This window comes from Neomonachus schauinslandi, chromosome 16 (genome assembly GCF_002201575.2).
Source record: "Neomonachus schauinslandi chromosome 16, ASM220157v2, whole genome shotgun sequence".
In the NCBI taxonomy this organism is placed as follows: Eukaryota; Metazoa; Chordata; class Mammalia; order Carnivora; family Phocidae; genus Neomonachus; species Neomonachus schauinslandi.
Genome location: NC_058418.1, coordinates 17,048,541 through 17,063,938, shown reverse-complemented (window position 1 = coordinate 17,063,938; position 15,398 = coordinate 17,048,541). Strand labels below are relative to the sequence as shown.

Here is a 15,398-nt window from a genome sequence, read left to right as displayed (position 1 = left end):
GGGCCCAAGGATGGTGTCCACCCATCCTTGGGGGCTCAATCCAGAGACTGCAGCAGTTAAGGTGTTCAAGAGGCTCTAGTTGGGCCCAGCACCCCATACTTATCTCCAGGACTTAAACTTAGGCCCAGGAAAGGCTGGATGATCTTTTGTCAACCTGTGGTGGTATAGACCTGTCCTTGACGCCTCCTGTGATTGGGAGAGTACTGCACTTGGAGCCAGGATAGGTTGGGGAGAAGGAGTAGCAGGAAACAGCAGTCACAGTTGGGGCTGGGACAACAGAGCAGTTGGCTCAGGGTGAAGTCACTTAGAAATGTGAGCTCCAGTTGGTCTTTGGCGAAGGAAAAACCACATCCTCTCCAGAAGGCTTTCAGCCCAAGGGCTGAAGGAGCCGCATGTGCCAGGTCCCTGCCCACAAGCCTTTGGAGCTCCTAAAAGGGGTGTGGGCGAGACTCAGGGAGCTGGTAGTTTAAAAAGCAGCAGAAACGTTGCACTGAGCAGAACATTCTGGCGGTCGGCACTATGAAGGGGACACTGCTTGTGCTGGCCTTGCTGGTGACCCAAGAGCTGGGCATCGAGATGGGTGAGAGTAGGAATGAGGGACAGATGGCCTTCCTGATCCTTGCCTCATTCTGTCGCACTCCCTCACCCCCCATGGTGATCTCCAAGTAGCTTCTAGGGACAGAGTTAGGGGGCAGCTGGGAGATCATTACCCAGGGGTCCTGCATAAACCCCCCGAGGTTTTCAGGCATGGACTGGAGGGAGAGGTTTGGAGGTGGAGGGGTCCTTAGTTGTGCACACAGTAGGGGAGAGTTTGTTGGGGGTAGTGGGGCTTAACGGAAGGTCAGAAGCAGGCAGGCTGGTATGTGTTGAGGCGCAGTCTGGGGCGCCTCACACTGTTCCCTTCTGCTGAGAGTGCCTCCTGGAAAATGGTCTCTGTGTCTGGGATGTAAGCAGTCCTGGGAGTCGGTAGGTTTCCGTGGAAGGTGAGTCAGAACACCCTGGGTATGTGAAGTCCTGTCAAGTGGTGGGGAAACAGGAGCCTCCTACCCTGGTGATTCTTTTGTTGAGGTGTTTTCTGTTTGTGTCTTCAGTGAAATCTTGCCCTATTTTTTATGTGATCTTTGGTGCCATGGCCATTGGAGAGAAGTTAACGCTGGACGCCAGCCTTGATCTGGTCAATGCCACTGAACCAGAAAAAGCAGCCATGGAAAAAATCCAGGATTGCTACAATGAGAAGGGACTCAAAGCCAAGGCCTTGGATCTGACTGTCATGGTAATTGACTGTCCTTTCCCCCCACCCCCACCCTGCTGCCGCACATGCAGCATATTGGAATAGTGCGCATACAAATAGACTGCGCCGTCAGCGGCTCCTCGACAGACACGAGCTACAAACAATCAAGCACATAAACTTTGCACCATCCTGCAGCACACAGAGTATGCAACCACACGCCCCATGCACATCCAGCCTCTTCTTCTACCACACGTGTCCCTCTCGTGCCAATTTACATACAGCTGGAAAATCGGGGACTGACATCGGTGCGACACAGAAAGTGTGTGACTCAGGCGATTTTTAGGGGAGCCAGCATTGCAGGAGTAGAATTTTAACCTTCGGCAGGAAAGCAAGGGTCCTTACTTCAGCTCCTGCAGGTGTAGGAGCGCGCTCGGCTCTGTTTTAGGAATGTCGAAACCGATCACCTGCCCTTCGACTCTCTTCTCAAGAAGGGACTCCCTGGCCTTGTAAGGCTTCTGGTTTTCGGCCTGTTTTACTGCCCACCTTGATGGCTGTTCTTTGGCTCTGAGTCCCACTTCCATCTGTCTCGTCTCAGTGCCGAAAGCCAGAAGCTGCACTCTGTTGTTTTTGGTGCCTGGGGCCCCCGAGGCAGCTTCTAGCTACATGCACCTGCTCCCCAGGGCTGGTCAGTGCATCCCCTGATGAACTGTCTTCTTCCGTCATTGTTCTTGTTGCACAGTTGTGTAGATTTTGATTAGTCTGTCTCATCACTCTCTTCCCCTAAGTGCTGGTTCTGCAAAATGAGAGGTTTATGAAGCAGCAGAATTTCTTGCATTAATATAGGCGCACAGGGCCATGAGACTGTTTACCGCATCCACCTCCACATTCCATAGGTCCCCCACACCTGACAGACGAGTCTCAGGTGCAGGAGACATCACATAGACCCACAGCCCAGAAGATTCTGATCTCCTTGCCTCCCTCGCTGGTTGTTCAGACTTCCTCCTGACACCTGTGTATGGGCGACTGGGGAGTCATCTTCATCCTCTTCTGATGGACTGCAGCTCCCTCTCCAGCCAGAGGTTCTTGCTGGGGATGGAGCTGAATCCCTGAGGATGAGGAGCGGGGTGATCCTGAGGGGATGGATCGCTCTGCCTTGCGCTCAGGTCTTCCATCCCTCCTCGTCTTACTCTCTCCCAGGCTACCATCACCATCAGCAAGCAGTGCATCTCTGAAGCTGTGGTCCCATTGAAGAATGTCGTGACCTCGTTGGGGAGATGAATCTTTGCCCCAGATGCCTGATCTGAGCTCTGTCCTCCTGCTCTGTTCTTCACACCTGAAGCTGGAATCCCCATACCTGTCCTCACCTCCTTCAGTCTCTATCAGGCTGGCTGTAATAAAATAACTGCAGCTTAGCTCTGCATGCCCCATGTCTGTGTGCTTGGCAGAGAGTGTGCGAGGCCTGGCAGGAGATCCCGGGACACGGCGAAGGGGAGGGGGGAGACACATGGGGTCACTGAGAGTGTGGGGACTGGAGTCAGGCCGAATCAGGAGCAGGTGCAAGCGGTTTTCTCTTTCTCAGGCTATTCTCTCATCTGTAAAATGGGGATTCTGTGTGTGGATTAAATAGCATATATGTAAGCCCAGGATTCCCCACTCTGGATGGATAAAAATGTCCACGTAGCCTATTGCTGACTCCGCATTTGCCACCGTTGCAGAGCCTTTAGCCCCTTACATGTCACCTGGTCATTGGAGGGTGGACTCAAGCGATAACCTGAGTGGGCTTATCACAAGTCCTCTCCGTCTCCCAGTGGCATCCGCCCTTTTATGCTTCTTAGGTGGATGTCTTCTGAGGAGGCCGGCCTTTCTGCCGAGACACCCAGTTCCACTGCTGTTCTTGGGTTCTGCGAGTGGACCCATGACCGCCATGCAATCTTGGCTCAGGAGGAAGGGAGAAAGGGAGTGGAAACCAACCCAGAGGGAATGCTGCTGTCGCGGGGAGCTCAGGCTCTTAAATCTTACTTGCAGGATGTGTCACCTCTGGCAAGTGTCATGAGCCCTCTGAGCCTACTTCCAAAAGCATCAGATCGGCAATTGTATTTATTAGTAGGCTACTTGTGAAGCTGCAAGGCTAGGAGTAGGTTTTACCTTTATTTCCTAGAGACTAGAGCAGTGTTGGGCTCCAGTGAGTATGGCTCACAGAAAAAGTAGCACAGCAGGTGAGCTCTCTCTACCTTCCTGGGCCAGGCAAGCACAGTAAGGTCATATTGAGGGTGTTGCACTTGGGACATGCCAAGAGGCCAGGGGCTTGAGTTCTGGCTCTTTTCTGGCCTAATGGTTGAACTTAAGCATTTTAATTTACTGTTGGCTCATTTTACAAATGGATTTTATACCTGCCAAGTCTGCTAGACTTAATATTAAGTGTTCAGGTCATACTAAAGATCTAAAATTTTATTGATAAATACAAAATAAAATTTGAATTGATAGAGGGCTAAATCATATTTTATACAGGATAAATTGACCCTGTAGAAATGGAACTGGAGGGGATTATGCCAAGTGAAATAAGTCAAGCAGAGACAGACACTTATCATATGGTTTCACTCATATGTGGAACATAAGGAATAGTGTGGAGGACCACAGGGGAAGGGAATGGAAAACTGGGAAGAAATCAGAGAGGGAGACAAACCATGAGAGACTCTGGACTCTGGGAACCAAACTGAAGGTTGCAGAAAGGGAGGGGGGTAGGGGGATGGGGTAACTGGGTGATGGGCTTTAAGGGGGCACATGATGTGATGAGCACTGGGTGCTATACGCAACGAATGAATCGTTGAACACTACATCAAAAACTAATGAGGTGCTGTATGTTGGCTAATTGAACATAATAATAATAAAAAGAAATGTCAACTAGTCCTAAATCCATCTAAATTAATTATGTTCTAATGAAGATTGATTTAAAGTTTATCCAAAAGAACACATTCTTGAAATCAAGCAAGAAAATTTAGAAAATAAGAACTATGAGCAGTATCTTTCTCACTAGGTCTTATAATATAGGTATATATTTATGACTAATAAATAGTCTAGTTTTAGTAGATAAATAGATGGCCACTGTGATACAAAACACACAGATCGACTCAAAGAGGGGCTCCAGGGTGGCTCAGTTAGTTAAGTATCTGCATTTGGCTCAGGTCATGATCCTGGAGTTCCAGGATTGAGCTCCGTGTTGGGCTCTCCACTCAGCAGAGAGTCTACTTCTCCCTCTGACCCTACTCCTCTCATGCTTTCTCTGTCTCAAATAAGTAAAATCTTTAAAAAAAATAGACTCAAAGATAGTTTAAGATATAATAGTGACAGCTTATTGAATCATGGAGAAAGAATGGATTTTTTTAAGTGGCATTGAACAAAATGACCAAATATTTAAGAAATGAAGATGGGCCTGCCAAGCCTTTCTCTGTGGATTAATGTGGACTAATGATTCAATCGCCATAATTTCAATAGTTAATTATCCATTTGTCATGACTGATCTCTCTCTTTCTCTCCCTCCCACCCCTTTCTTTTGACTTTCATGATATCATAGTCTGTTGGTTTTTCTCTACCTTACTGGGGGATCTTTCTCAGCTTTTCTGGTTACTTCTGTCTTATACTAGGAATAACTTTCTTTATATCTCTTTTCTACATACACTTTCTTAGTGTATGAACTTGGGACATGCTAAGTTTCTTTCTTAGTGATATCTACAACTTCCAAATTTAAATCTCCAAACCCAGTACTAATTTTCAAGGCACAGAATTGGCTCTCACTAAATATTTGTTGAATTAATGAATATTGAAAAAACTCTAAATTCCTCCTAAGGGACAAATATACACAGAATTTAAATAAATGAAAAGACTATTGAATGGGAATTTTTTTTTAAAGATTTTATTTATTTATTTGAGAGAGAGAGAATGAGAGACAGAGAGCATGAGAGGGAGGAGGGTCAGAGGGAGAAGCAGACTCCCTGCTGAGCAGGGAGCCCGATGCAGGACTTGATCCCGGAACTCCAGGATCATGACCTGAGCCGAAGGCAGTCGCTTAACCAACTGAGCCACCCAGGCACCCTGAATGGGAATTTTAACAGCATAAAAATGTCATTTCCCGGGCGCCTGGGTGGCTCAGTCATTAAGCGCCTGCCTTTGGCTCAGGTCATGATCCCAGAGTCCTGGGATTGAGCCCCGCATCGGGCTCCCTGCTCTGCGGGAAGCCGGCCTTCTCCCTCTCCCACTCCCCTGCTTGTGTTCCCTCTCTTGCTGTGTCTCTCTCTGTCAAATAAAATCTTAAAAAAAAAAATAAAGAAAAAAATGTCATTTCCCCCTAAAAACAGCAGTTTATTGTAATCCTAATGAAAACACCAAGAGGATTTTTTTTGAAGAAAAAAAGTATTTTAGGGGCGCCTGACTGGCTCAGTCATTAAGCGTCAGCCTTCGGCTCAAGTCATGATCCCAGGGTCCTGGGATGGAGCCCCACATTGGGCTCCCTGCTCAGCGGGAAGCCTGCTTCTCCCTCTCCCACTCCCCCTGCTTGTGTTCCCTCTCTCGCTGTGTCTCTCTCTGTCAAATAAGAAAATAAAAAATCTTTAAAAAAAAGAAAAAAGTACTTTATTTTTTAAAAATTCATTTTTACTGAGGTATAATTGGCATACAACATTGTATAAGTGTAAGGTATATAATGTGTTGACTTGATACACTTATATACAGCAATATGATTACCACCATAGCATTAGCTGACACCTCTATCACATCACATAATTATCATTTATTCTTGTGGTGGGAACAACTAAGATCTAGTCTCTTAGCAACTGTGAAGTTTATAATACAGTATTGTTGTCTATAATCACTATGCCGTGCATTAGATCTCCAGGACTTATTTGTCTACTGCTTGTGGGTTTGTACCCTTAAACAACGTCTTCCTAATATCCCTAACAAAAAGTACTTTACTCTTATAAAATTGACCTTACATTTGCCATGATTCGGAAACTTCTCTCCAAGTATACACTCAAGAGAAATAAAATTTACGTTTACATAAAAACCTGCAATGTTTATAGCACCTTTACTCAGATTTCAGTTTATCAAAATTAGGAACAACCTAAGTGTCCTTCAACTGGGGAACAGATAAAATGTGTCACACTCACACAATTGAATACTACTCAGCAATAAAAAGGAACAAATTATTGGCGCATGCAACAGTATGGAAGAATCTCAAATGTATTATGTTGAATAAAAGAAACTGAGCTCAAAATCTATAATTAAATGGCTATTTATATGCCATTTATATTTGGAAAAATAAGAATAGCTGAACAAAAATTTTAAAAAGTAATTAGGGGTAGTAAGCCCTATGAAATATTAAAACATACACATCAGGGGCGGCTGGGTGGCTCAGTCGTTAAGCATCTGCCTTCGGCTCAGGTCATGATCCCAGGGTCCTGGGATCGAGCCCCACATCGGGCTCCCTGCTCTGCGGGAAGCCTGCTGCTCCCTCTCCCACTCCCCCTGCTTGTGTTCCTGCTCTCACTATCTCTCTCTCTCTGTCAAATAAATAAAATCTTTAAAAAAAAATAAAAATAAAACATACACATCACAGGCAGATAAATGGACTATCAAAGGAAGGCCAGACATAGGTCTAAATAATCATGGATTTTATGATAAAGGTAACTTGCAAATATAAATGAAGAAATTGGGATTATTTCACAAAGGAAATGGTGCTGGATCAACTGACTGAACATTCGGGGAAATACAACTGTTGGATATCTCTCTTATAGCTTTCTTCAAAATTAACTTCAGATAACTTAAAGACTTACATATTTAAAGAGTGAGACAGAAAGATCCCATAAAAGTCTTAGAAAAGGGGCACCTAGGTGGCTCAGTCCATTAAGTGTCTGCCTTTGGCTCAGGTCATGATCTCAGGGTCCTGAGATTGAGCTCCATGTTGGGCTCCCTGCTTGTGGGGAATCTGCTTCTCCCTCTCCCTCTGCCCCTCCCCTTGCTTGTGATCTTTCTCTCTCTCTCCCTCTCTCTCAGATAAATAAATAAAGAAAATCTTAAAAAAAAAAAGTCTTAGAGGGGCACCTGGGTGGCTCAGTCTGTTAAGCATCCCGGGGTCCTGGGATTGAGCCCCGCATCGGGCTCCCTGCTCAGAGGGGAGCCTGCTTCTCCCTCTCCCTCTGCTGCCCCCCGCCCCGCGCGTGCTCTCTCTCTTTTGCTCTCTGAAATAAATAAATAAATCTTTAAAAATAAATAAAATTAAAAAGTCTTAGAAAAATTATAGAAGAATATTTCTATAACCTCAGAGTAAAGAAGACCTTCCCAAAGATATGTATATTTATATATATTTATAATATACATAATTATATATAGTTATGTATTATATATACACACAGAGAGTATAATACTTTTATAATAGTTTTTCTTACATTAAAATTCTTTTTTCCCCAGTTGTTCACAGAATATGCATTTTTTTATTTTTTATTTTTTGATTTTTTTTTTATTATGTTCAGTTAGCCAATATATAAATTCTATTTGGAATAAAATGGACTCTTTAAAATAAAAGAATAGATGGGATGCCTGGGTGGCTCAGTCAGTTAAGCATCTGCCTTCGGCTGGGGTCATGATCCCAGAGTCCTGGGATCTAGTTCCACATCGGGCTTGTGGGGAGTCTGCTTCTCCCTCTGCCTCTGCCTCTCTCTCTGTGTCTCTCATGAATAAATAAATAAAATCTTTTTTTTTTTAAGATTTTATTTATTTTTTAGAGAGCGAGCGAGAGAGAAACAGCATGAGAGGGGAGAGGGTCAGAGGGAGAAGCAGGCTCCCCGCTGAGCCAGGAGCCCAATGTGGGACTCGATCCAGGGACTCCAGGATCATGACCTGAGCCGAAGGCAGACGCCCAACCATCTGAGCCACCCAGGCGCCCAATAAAATCTTTTTTTAAAAAAAATAAAAGAATAGAATAATGATCTATATTGGGATTGAAACACATGTAGAAATAAAATGTATTACACAGTGCACAAATGCCAGGGGAGAAGAAATGGATGCCTACTGTTCTTGTATTTTTAGATCTTATATATGAAGGGATATAATATTACTTGAGTGTTGATTGTGTTAAGTTAAAGATGTATATTATAAATAAAACCACTTTATGTTTTTAAATTTTTAAATTTAAATTTTTATGTTTTTGAGAGAGAGAATGTGTGCACATGCATACAAGTGGGGAGGGAGGGGCAGAGGGGGAGGGAGAGAGAGAATCTTAAGTAGGTTCCATGCTCAGCATGGAGCCTGACACAGGGCTCTATCTCACGACACTGAGATCATGACCAGAGCCAAAATCAAGAGTCAGACACTTAACTGACTGAGCCACCCAGGTGACCCTAAATAAAGCCACTTTAAAAATATTAAAAAAATAAGTGAATATAGGACAAAAAATTGAATTGTAAAAATTCAAAATTAGGCAGAAAAAGGAATAATTCAGAACAGATAGGACAAATGGGAAATAAATAGCAAAGCTATAGATTTAAACTCAATCATATCAGTAACCACTTTAAATATAAATGGTTTATAAATTCTATTTAAGAGGCAGAGATTGTTAGAGTGAATAAAAAAGAAGACTTCAACATATACTGACTGTAGGAAACCCACTTTAAATATAAAGACAAATATAGGCTAAAAACAAAAAGGTGGAAAATGATATAACATGATGACACTAATAAAAAGAAAGCCAGGGGCGCCTGGGTGGCTCAGTTGGTTAAGCGACTGCCTTCGGCTCAGGTCATGATCCTGGAGTCCCGGGATCGAGTCCCGCATCGGGCTCCCTGCTCGGCAGGGAGTCTGCTTCTCCCTCTGACCCTCCTCCCTCTCATGCTCTCTGTCTCTCATTCTCTCTCTCGCAAATAAATAAAATCTTAAAAAAAAAAAAAAAGAAAGCCAGTGTTCCTACATTTGCACCAGATACAGTATATATCAAAGCAAAAAAATGTTACAAGGAATAAGAAAGATTATTTCATAATGATAAAAGGGTCAATTTAACAAGAGGATATACAAATCCTAAACGTTTTTGCACCTAATAGCAAAGCTTCAAATTATATGAAGCAAAAACAATAGAAATGAAAGAAGTAGACAAATCCATAATTATACTTAGAGACTACATCATTTCTCTCTCAGTTATTGATAGAACAAGCAGACAGGAAAATCAATAGGATATAGAAGATTAGGACAACACTAACAAGCAACTTGACCTGATTGACACATTACCCAACAATATATCATTCAAATAATTCAAATTATATTCTCTGACCACAATGGATTTAAATTAGAAATCAATTATCAAAAGATATTTGATAAGTGTTTAAATACGAGGAAATTTAATCAATACTCCTACTAAACAATCCACAAGTGAAAAAAGAAATCAAATGAGAAATTAGAAAGTACTTTGTTCTGAATAAAAATCAAAGACCACTCATCAAGATTTGTGGGATGCCGCTAGCACTTAGGGGCAAATTTATAGCACTAAATGCCAATATTATAAAATAAAGATCTCAAACCAATCACTCTATCTTGAGAAACTAGAAAAGGAAGAGAAAAAAAAATCCAAAGTAAGCAGAGGGAAAAAAAAAAAAGAACAGGCCAGAGTAAAAAGCCACTCAAATATATAACTGTAAGATAATAGAGAAATTTATAAGACCCAACATCTGGCTTTTCAATAAAATCCATAAACATCTAACCACATTGATCAGGATAAAAAGAGAGAAGATACAAATGACCAAATTAGATTGATAGATTTTTTTTCTTTCAGAACTTTAGCGAAGTCTTCTGTACACCATAATTTATGATGAGAATTAAGCTGTCATTCTTGCGACAGTACTCCTGTACATAATGTATCATTTTCCTCTGGCAGCTTTTATGATTTCCTTCTTCTTTCTGCCCCCAATTTATTGAGATATAATTGACATATAACATTGTGTAAGTTTAAGGTGTATATTGTGTTGATTTGATACATTTATATATTGCAAAATGGTCACCAACATGACATTAGCTAACACCTCCATCCCATTACATAATTACCATTGCTTTTGTGTGGTGAGAACAATTAAGACATATTGTCATAGCATTTTTCAAGTATGTAATATAGTATTATTAGCTATAATCAACATGCTATTAAATCCCTAGGAATTGTTAATTTTATAATTGCAATTTATACCCTTTGACCAATATCTCCCATTTTCTCCACCTCCAGGACCTGGTAATCACTACTATACTTTCTGTTTCTCTGTTTGGCTTTTTTAGATTCCACATATAAATGAATGTATACAGTATCTGTCTCAGTCTAACATTTCACTTAACATAATGCCCTCAGGTTTCACCCAAGTTGTCACAAATGACAGGTTTTTCTTTCTTGTGTCTGAAAAATATTCAATTTGTGTGTGCGTGCGTGCGTGTGTGTGTGTGTGTGTGTATACATGATCAGCAATGTCAGGCACCTTTTCATGTACCTGTTGGCCACCTGTATGTCTTCCTTGGAAAAGTGCCTATTCATTTTCTCTGCTCTTTTTTAAAAAATTGGGTTTCTTTCTTTTTTTTTTTTAAAGATTTTATTTACTTAGAGAGAGGGACAGTGAGAGAGGGAATACAAGCAGGGGGAGTGGGAGAGGGAGAAGGAGGCTTCCGGCGGAGAAGGAGGCTTCCGGCAGAGCAGGGAGCCTGATGTGGGACTCGGTCCCAGGGCCCTGGGATCATAACCTGAGCCGAAGGCAGACGCTCAACGACTGAGCCACTCAGGTGCCCAAAAAATTGGGTTTCTTAAATACTGAGTTGTATGAGTTATTTATATATTTTGGATATTGACCCTTTATCAGATAGATGGTTTACAAGTATTTTCTTCCATTCCACAAGTTGCCTTTTCATTTTGTTAATTTTTTTGCTATGCAGAATCTTTTTTTTTTTTTAGATTTTATTTATTTATTTGACAGAGAGAGAGAGACAGTGAGAGAGGGAACACAAGCAGAGGGAGTGGGAGAGGGAGAAGCAGGCTTCCCACCAAGCAGAGAGTCTGATGCGGGGCTCAATCCCAGGACCCTGGGATCATGACCTGAGCCAAAGGCAGATGTTTAATGACTGAGCCACCCAGGCACCCCCATGCAGAAGCTTTTTAGTTTGATGTAGTCCCACTTATTGATTTTTTTAAAAAATATTTTATTTATTTATTTGAGAGAGAGAGACAGAGAGCACGAGCAGGGAGGAGAGGGAGAAGCAGGCTCCCCACTGAACAGGGAGCCCGATGGAGGACTTGATCCCAGGACCCTGGGATCATGACCTGAGCCGAAGGCAGACACTTAACTGACTGAACCACTCAGGTGCCCCCCACTTATAGATGTTTGCTTTTGTTTCTTGTTCTTTCAGTGTCATAGGCAGGAAACTGCTGAAAAGACCAATGTAAGGAAGCTTTTCCTTGTTTTCTTCTAGGAGTTTTAAGTTTTCAGGTCTTACATTTAGTTGTTAATCTATGTCACATTAATTCATTTTTAATTCAAGTATAATTAATACACAGCATTATATTAGTTTCTGGTGTACAATATAATAATTCAGCAATTCATGTCAAGTTAGTTTTTGTGAATGGTGTAAGATAGGAGTCCAATTTCATTCTTTTGCACCCTGGGGATGCAGATGGCTGTGGCCATGCACCAGTGGCTGGACATTCCTGAAAAATGGAATAAGATCAAACTAGTGGTCACCCAAGAAGATGTCAAGTTGGCGTACCAGGAAGCAATGATGAACATGGCGAAGCTCAACAGAACAGCTTCCGGGCTCATGCACACGTTCAGTGCCCACACCGCTACCGACATCACGAGCTTTGGAATTTTGGGTCATGCGCAGAACCTGGCCTTCAGCTCAGGTCGTGATCCCAGGGTCCTGGGATCAAGCCCATGTCAGGCTCCCTGCTTGGAGGGGAGCCTGCTTCTCCCTCTCTCTTGGCTGCTCCCCCTGCTTGTGCTCTCTCTCTCTCTCTCTCTGCGTCACATAAATAAATAAAATCTTAAAAAAATAAAACCTAATTTGTCTGATATAAATATGGCTACTCCAGTTTTCTTTTGACATCCATTGACATGATAAATGGTTCTCCATCCCCTCACTTTATCTGCAGGTGTCTTAAGGTCTCAAATGAGTCTGTTGTAGGCAGCATATAGATGTCTCTTGTTTTTTAATCCATTCTGACACCCTGTGTATTTTGATTGGAGCATTTAGTCCATTTACATTTTGAGTGATTATTGATAGGCATGAATTTAGTGCCATTTTATTACTTGTTAAGTCTTTGTTTCTGGAGACTTTCTCTGTTCCTTTCTAGTGTTTGTCACTTTTGGTCTTTCTTTACTATTTGAAGAGTACCCTTTAGTATTTCTTGCAGGGCTGGTTTAGTGGTCACAAACTCATTTAGTTTTCATTTGGATAATTCTTTATCTCTCCTTCAATTCTGAATGACAGACTTGCTGGATATTCTTGGCTGCATATTTTTCCCATTCAGCATATTGAATATATCATGCCACTCCTTCTGGCCTGCCATGTTTCTGTGGATAGACCTGCTGCTAACTTTTTGTCTTCCCTTATAAGTTAGGGATTTCTTTTCCCTTGCTGCCTATGGGATTTTTTTTCTTAATCTCTATGTTTTGCAAATTTTACTGTGATATGTCTTGTGTTGGCCTGCTTTTATTGATTTTGGTGGGAGTTCTCTGTGCCTCCTGGTTTTGGATGTCTGCTTCCCTCCCCAGATTAGGGAAGTTTTCAACTATAATTTCCTCAAATAAATCTTCAGGCCCCCTTTCCCTCTTTTCTTCTGGGACACCTATGATACAAATGTTATTATGCTTTATGGAGTCACTGAGTTCCCTAAGTCTACATTTGTGATCCAATATTTTTCTTTCCCTCTTCTTTTCAGCTTCATTATTTTCCATAATTTTATATTCTGTATCACTTTTTCATTCCTCTGCTTCTTCCAATCTTGTCATTACATCCGGTCAGTTTTTCATGTTGGTTACAGAATTTTTTATTTCAGCCTGACTAGATTTTAGGTCTTTTATCTCTGTGTTAAGGGATTCTCTACTGTCTTCTATGCTATTCTCAAACCCAGCTAGCATCCTTATGATGGTTGTTTTAAATTCTGGATCAGGCATATGAATTATATCCATTTCGATTAGATCCCTGGCCATGACCTTTTCTTGTTCTTTCTTTTGGGATGAATTCCTCCATCTTGACATTTTGTCTAGGTCTTTGTCTTCTTTGTGTTAGAAAAGCCTGTTATATTCCTGTTCCTGAGAGTAATGGCTTTATTAAGAAGTCATATGCTGTCAAGGGCCTGGAGCTTCAAGAAGTGTTTCTGGTGTGTGCTATGTGCACTCTGCTGCTGTGTTTTGGCTGCTCTTTCCCTCAGGTCAGTCTTCTGAAGAGTTTCTCCTAGACTGCAGTGAGAGTGTTTGGATGTTGTTCAGAGTGTGGTGAGTTTTAACTAGGTGTGCTCTGGTCTGCTTGTTAAAAGAGGCCTGGTGCTATTTCCACTAGAACTGAAGCTTTGCAGCACTCTATGATCTGTAGACTTGGTGCTTTCAGGGGGTTTGTGCTGGCCTTCTTGGGGAAGGGCCCACTGCTCTGGTTCTTAGGCACACTTACCCTAGTAAGAAGCACCTGCAAAGTGCAGTGGGGTGGGGCTTGATGTAAGCAGCTCAGGCATCCGCTGTGCTGCTTATTGAAGTCAGTCCATGCTGATGGGTAGGGGGGAAAAATGGTGCCAGCTCTATCCCTTGTGGCAGCTCTATCCCTTGTCCCTGGAGAGGGGAGTTCCCACCCCCTGCTGTCCTGGAAGCACTCACAGAAGAGGGAAAAATCTCCCCTCCTGTGTCCCAGGCACCCCTCAGATCCCTGCCTTCACCTTGTCTGTGTGCCAGCTATCTGCTGCCTGGCAATGCAGTGCACTTGTGTTTTATCCTAGGCAGACCCACTGTGTTTCAAAACTCCAATCTTTAGGGATGTGGCATGGTACAGACCCTCACTCATCCACTGCAGGGTAGGGGGGTGACTTGCCACCCTGGGGCTGGTGGAGGTTTGTCCCAGAAGGACAGTCACACCAAGGTGCAGGAGCTTGGAGTTTAGAGTAAAGCGCAGCAAAAAGCTCGTGTCTAGGTTAGCTGCCCTTAGCAGGTGTATTCTGTTTTTGGATGGAATATTATGAATATATGTTAGATCCATCTGGCCCAGTGTGTCATTCAAAGCCACTGTTTCCTTGTTTCTCTGTCTGCGTGATCTATCTGTTGATGTAGGTGGGTGTTAAAGTCCTCTACTATTATTGTATTACTGTCAATTTCTTCCTTTATGCCTGTTAATATTTGGTTTATGTATTTAGGTGCTCCCATGTTGGGTGTATAAATATTTACAATTGTTATAGTCTCTTGTTGGATTGTTCCCTTTATCATTATGTAGTGTCCTTCTTTGTCTCTTGTCACAGTCTTTGTTTTAAAGTCTATTGTATCTGACCTAAGTATTGCTACTTCAGTTTCCTTTTCACTTTTAATAGTGTGATAAATGCTTCTCCATCCCTTCACTTTCAACCTGCTTGGGTCTTTAGGTCTGAATTGAGTTTCTTATAGGCAGCATATAGATGTGTCTTGCTTCTTCATCCGTTCAGTCACATTATATGTTTTGATTGGAGCATTTAGTCCATTGACATTCGAATTTATTATTGATAAGTATGTGCTTCTTACCACTTTGTTACTTGTTTTAGGATTGTGTTTGTAGTTCTTCTCTGTTTCTTTCTTCTCTTGCTCTCTTCCCTTGTGTTTTTATGACTTTCTTTAGGGATATGTTTGGAATTCTTTCTCCTAATTTTTTTGCATATCTATTACAGGTTTTTGCTTTGTGGTTACCATTAGGTTTGTATATAATTAGGTTTGTATATAATATCTTATGCATATAACAGTCTATATTAAGTTGATGGTCACTTAAGTTTGAACCCATTCTAAAAACACTAAATTTACTCTCCCCAATGTTTTATGTATATGAATGCATAATTTACATCCTTTTATTTCATGAATTTCTTGACTGATTTTATTTATTTATTTATTTACTTACGTATTTATTTATTTATGTGGTGGGGGTGAGAAAGAGAGAG

General features: G+C 42.0%; 2 protein-coding genes across 2 annotated transcripts in view; both read left to right on the top strand.

The window, feature by feature from the left end:
- The first annotated feature begins 466 nt into the window (after positions 1 to 466).
- LOC110590314 (major allergen I polypeptide chain 2-like) lies at positions 467 to 2,660 on the top strand. The gene is made up of 3 exons (XM_021701092.1): positions 467 to 580; positions 1,092 to 1,273; positions 2,429 to 2,660. Exons 1-3 carry the CDS (start codon positions 520 to 522, stop codon positions 2,507 to 2,509), a joined length of 324 nt encoding a protein of 107 aa, XP_021556767.1. The 5' UTR covers positions 467 to 519; the 3' UTR covers positions 2,510 to 2,660.
- Positions 2,661 to 11,908: 9,248 nt separating this feature from the next.
- Positions 11,909 to 15,398, top strand: part of LOC110590229 (zinc finger protein 181) — a 119,318-nt gene continuing 115,828 nt past the window's right edge. Inside the window, exon 1 of the mRNA XM_021700985.2 lies at positions 11,909 to 12,137. Within this exon, the coding sequence (XP_021556660.2) occupies positions 11,909 to 12,137 (229 nt within the window). The remainder of the gene's footprint in view (positions 12,138 to 15,398) is intronic.

Bases quoted from the DNA above. Each gene is read 5' to 3' on its own strand.
- LOC110590314 (XM_021701092.1), top strand. From the start codon at position 520: ATGAAGGGGACACTGCTTGTGCTGGCCTTGCTGGTGACCCAAGAGCTG. The intron at 581-1,091 runs GTGAGAGTAGGA...TTGTGTCTTCAG, and splicing joins AGAGCTGGGCATCGAGATGG to TGAAATCTTGCCCTATTTTT. The intron at 1,274-2,428 runs GTAATTGACTGT...ACTCTCTCCCAG, and splicing joins CCTTGGATCTGACTGTCATG to GCTACCATCACCATCAGCAA.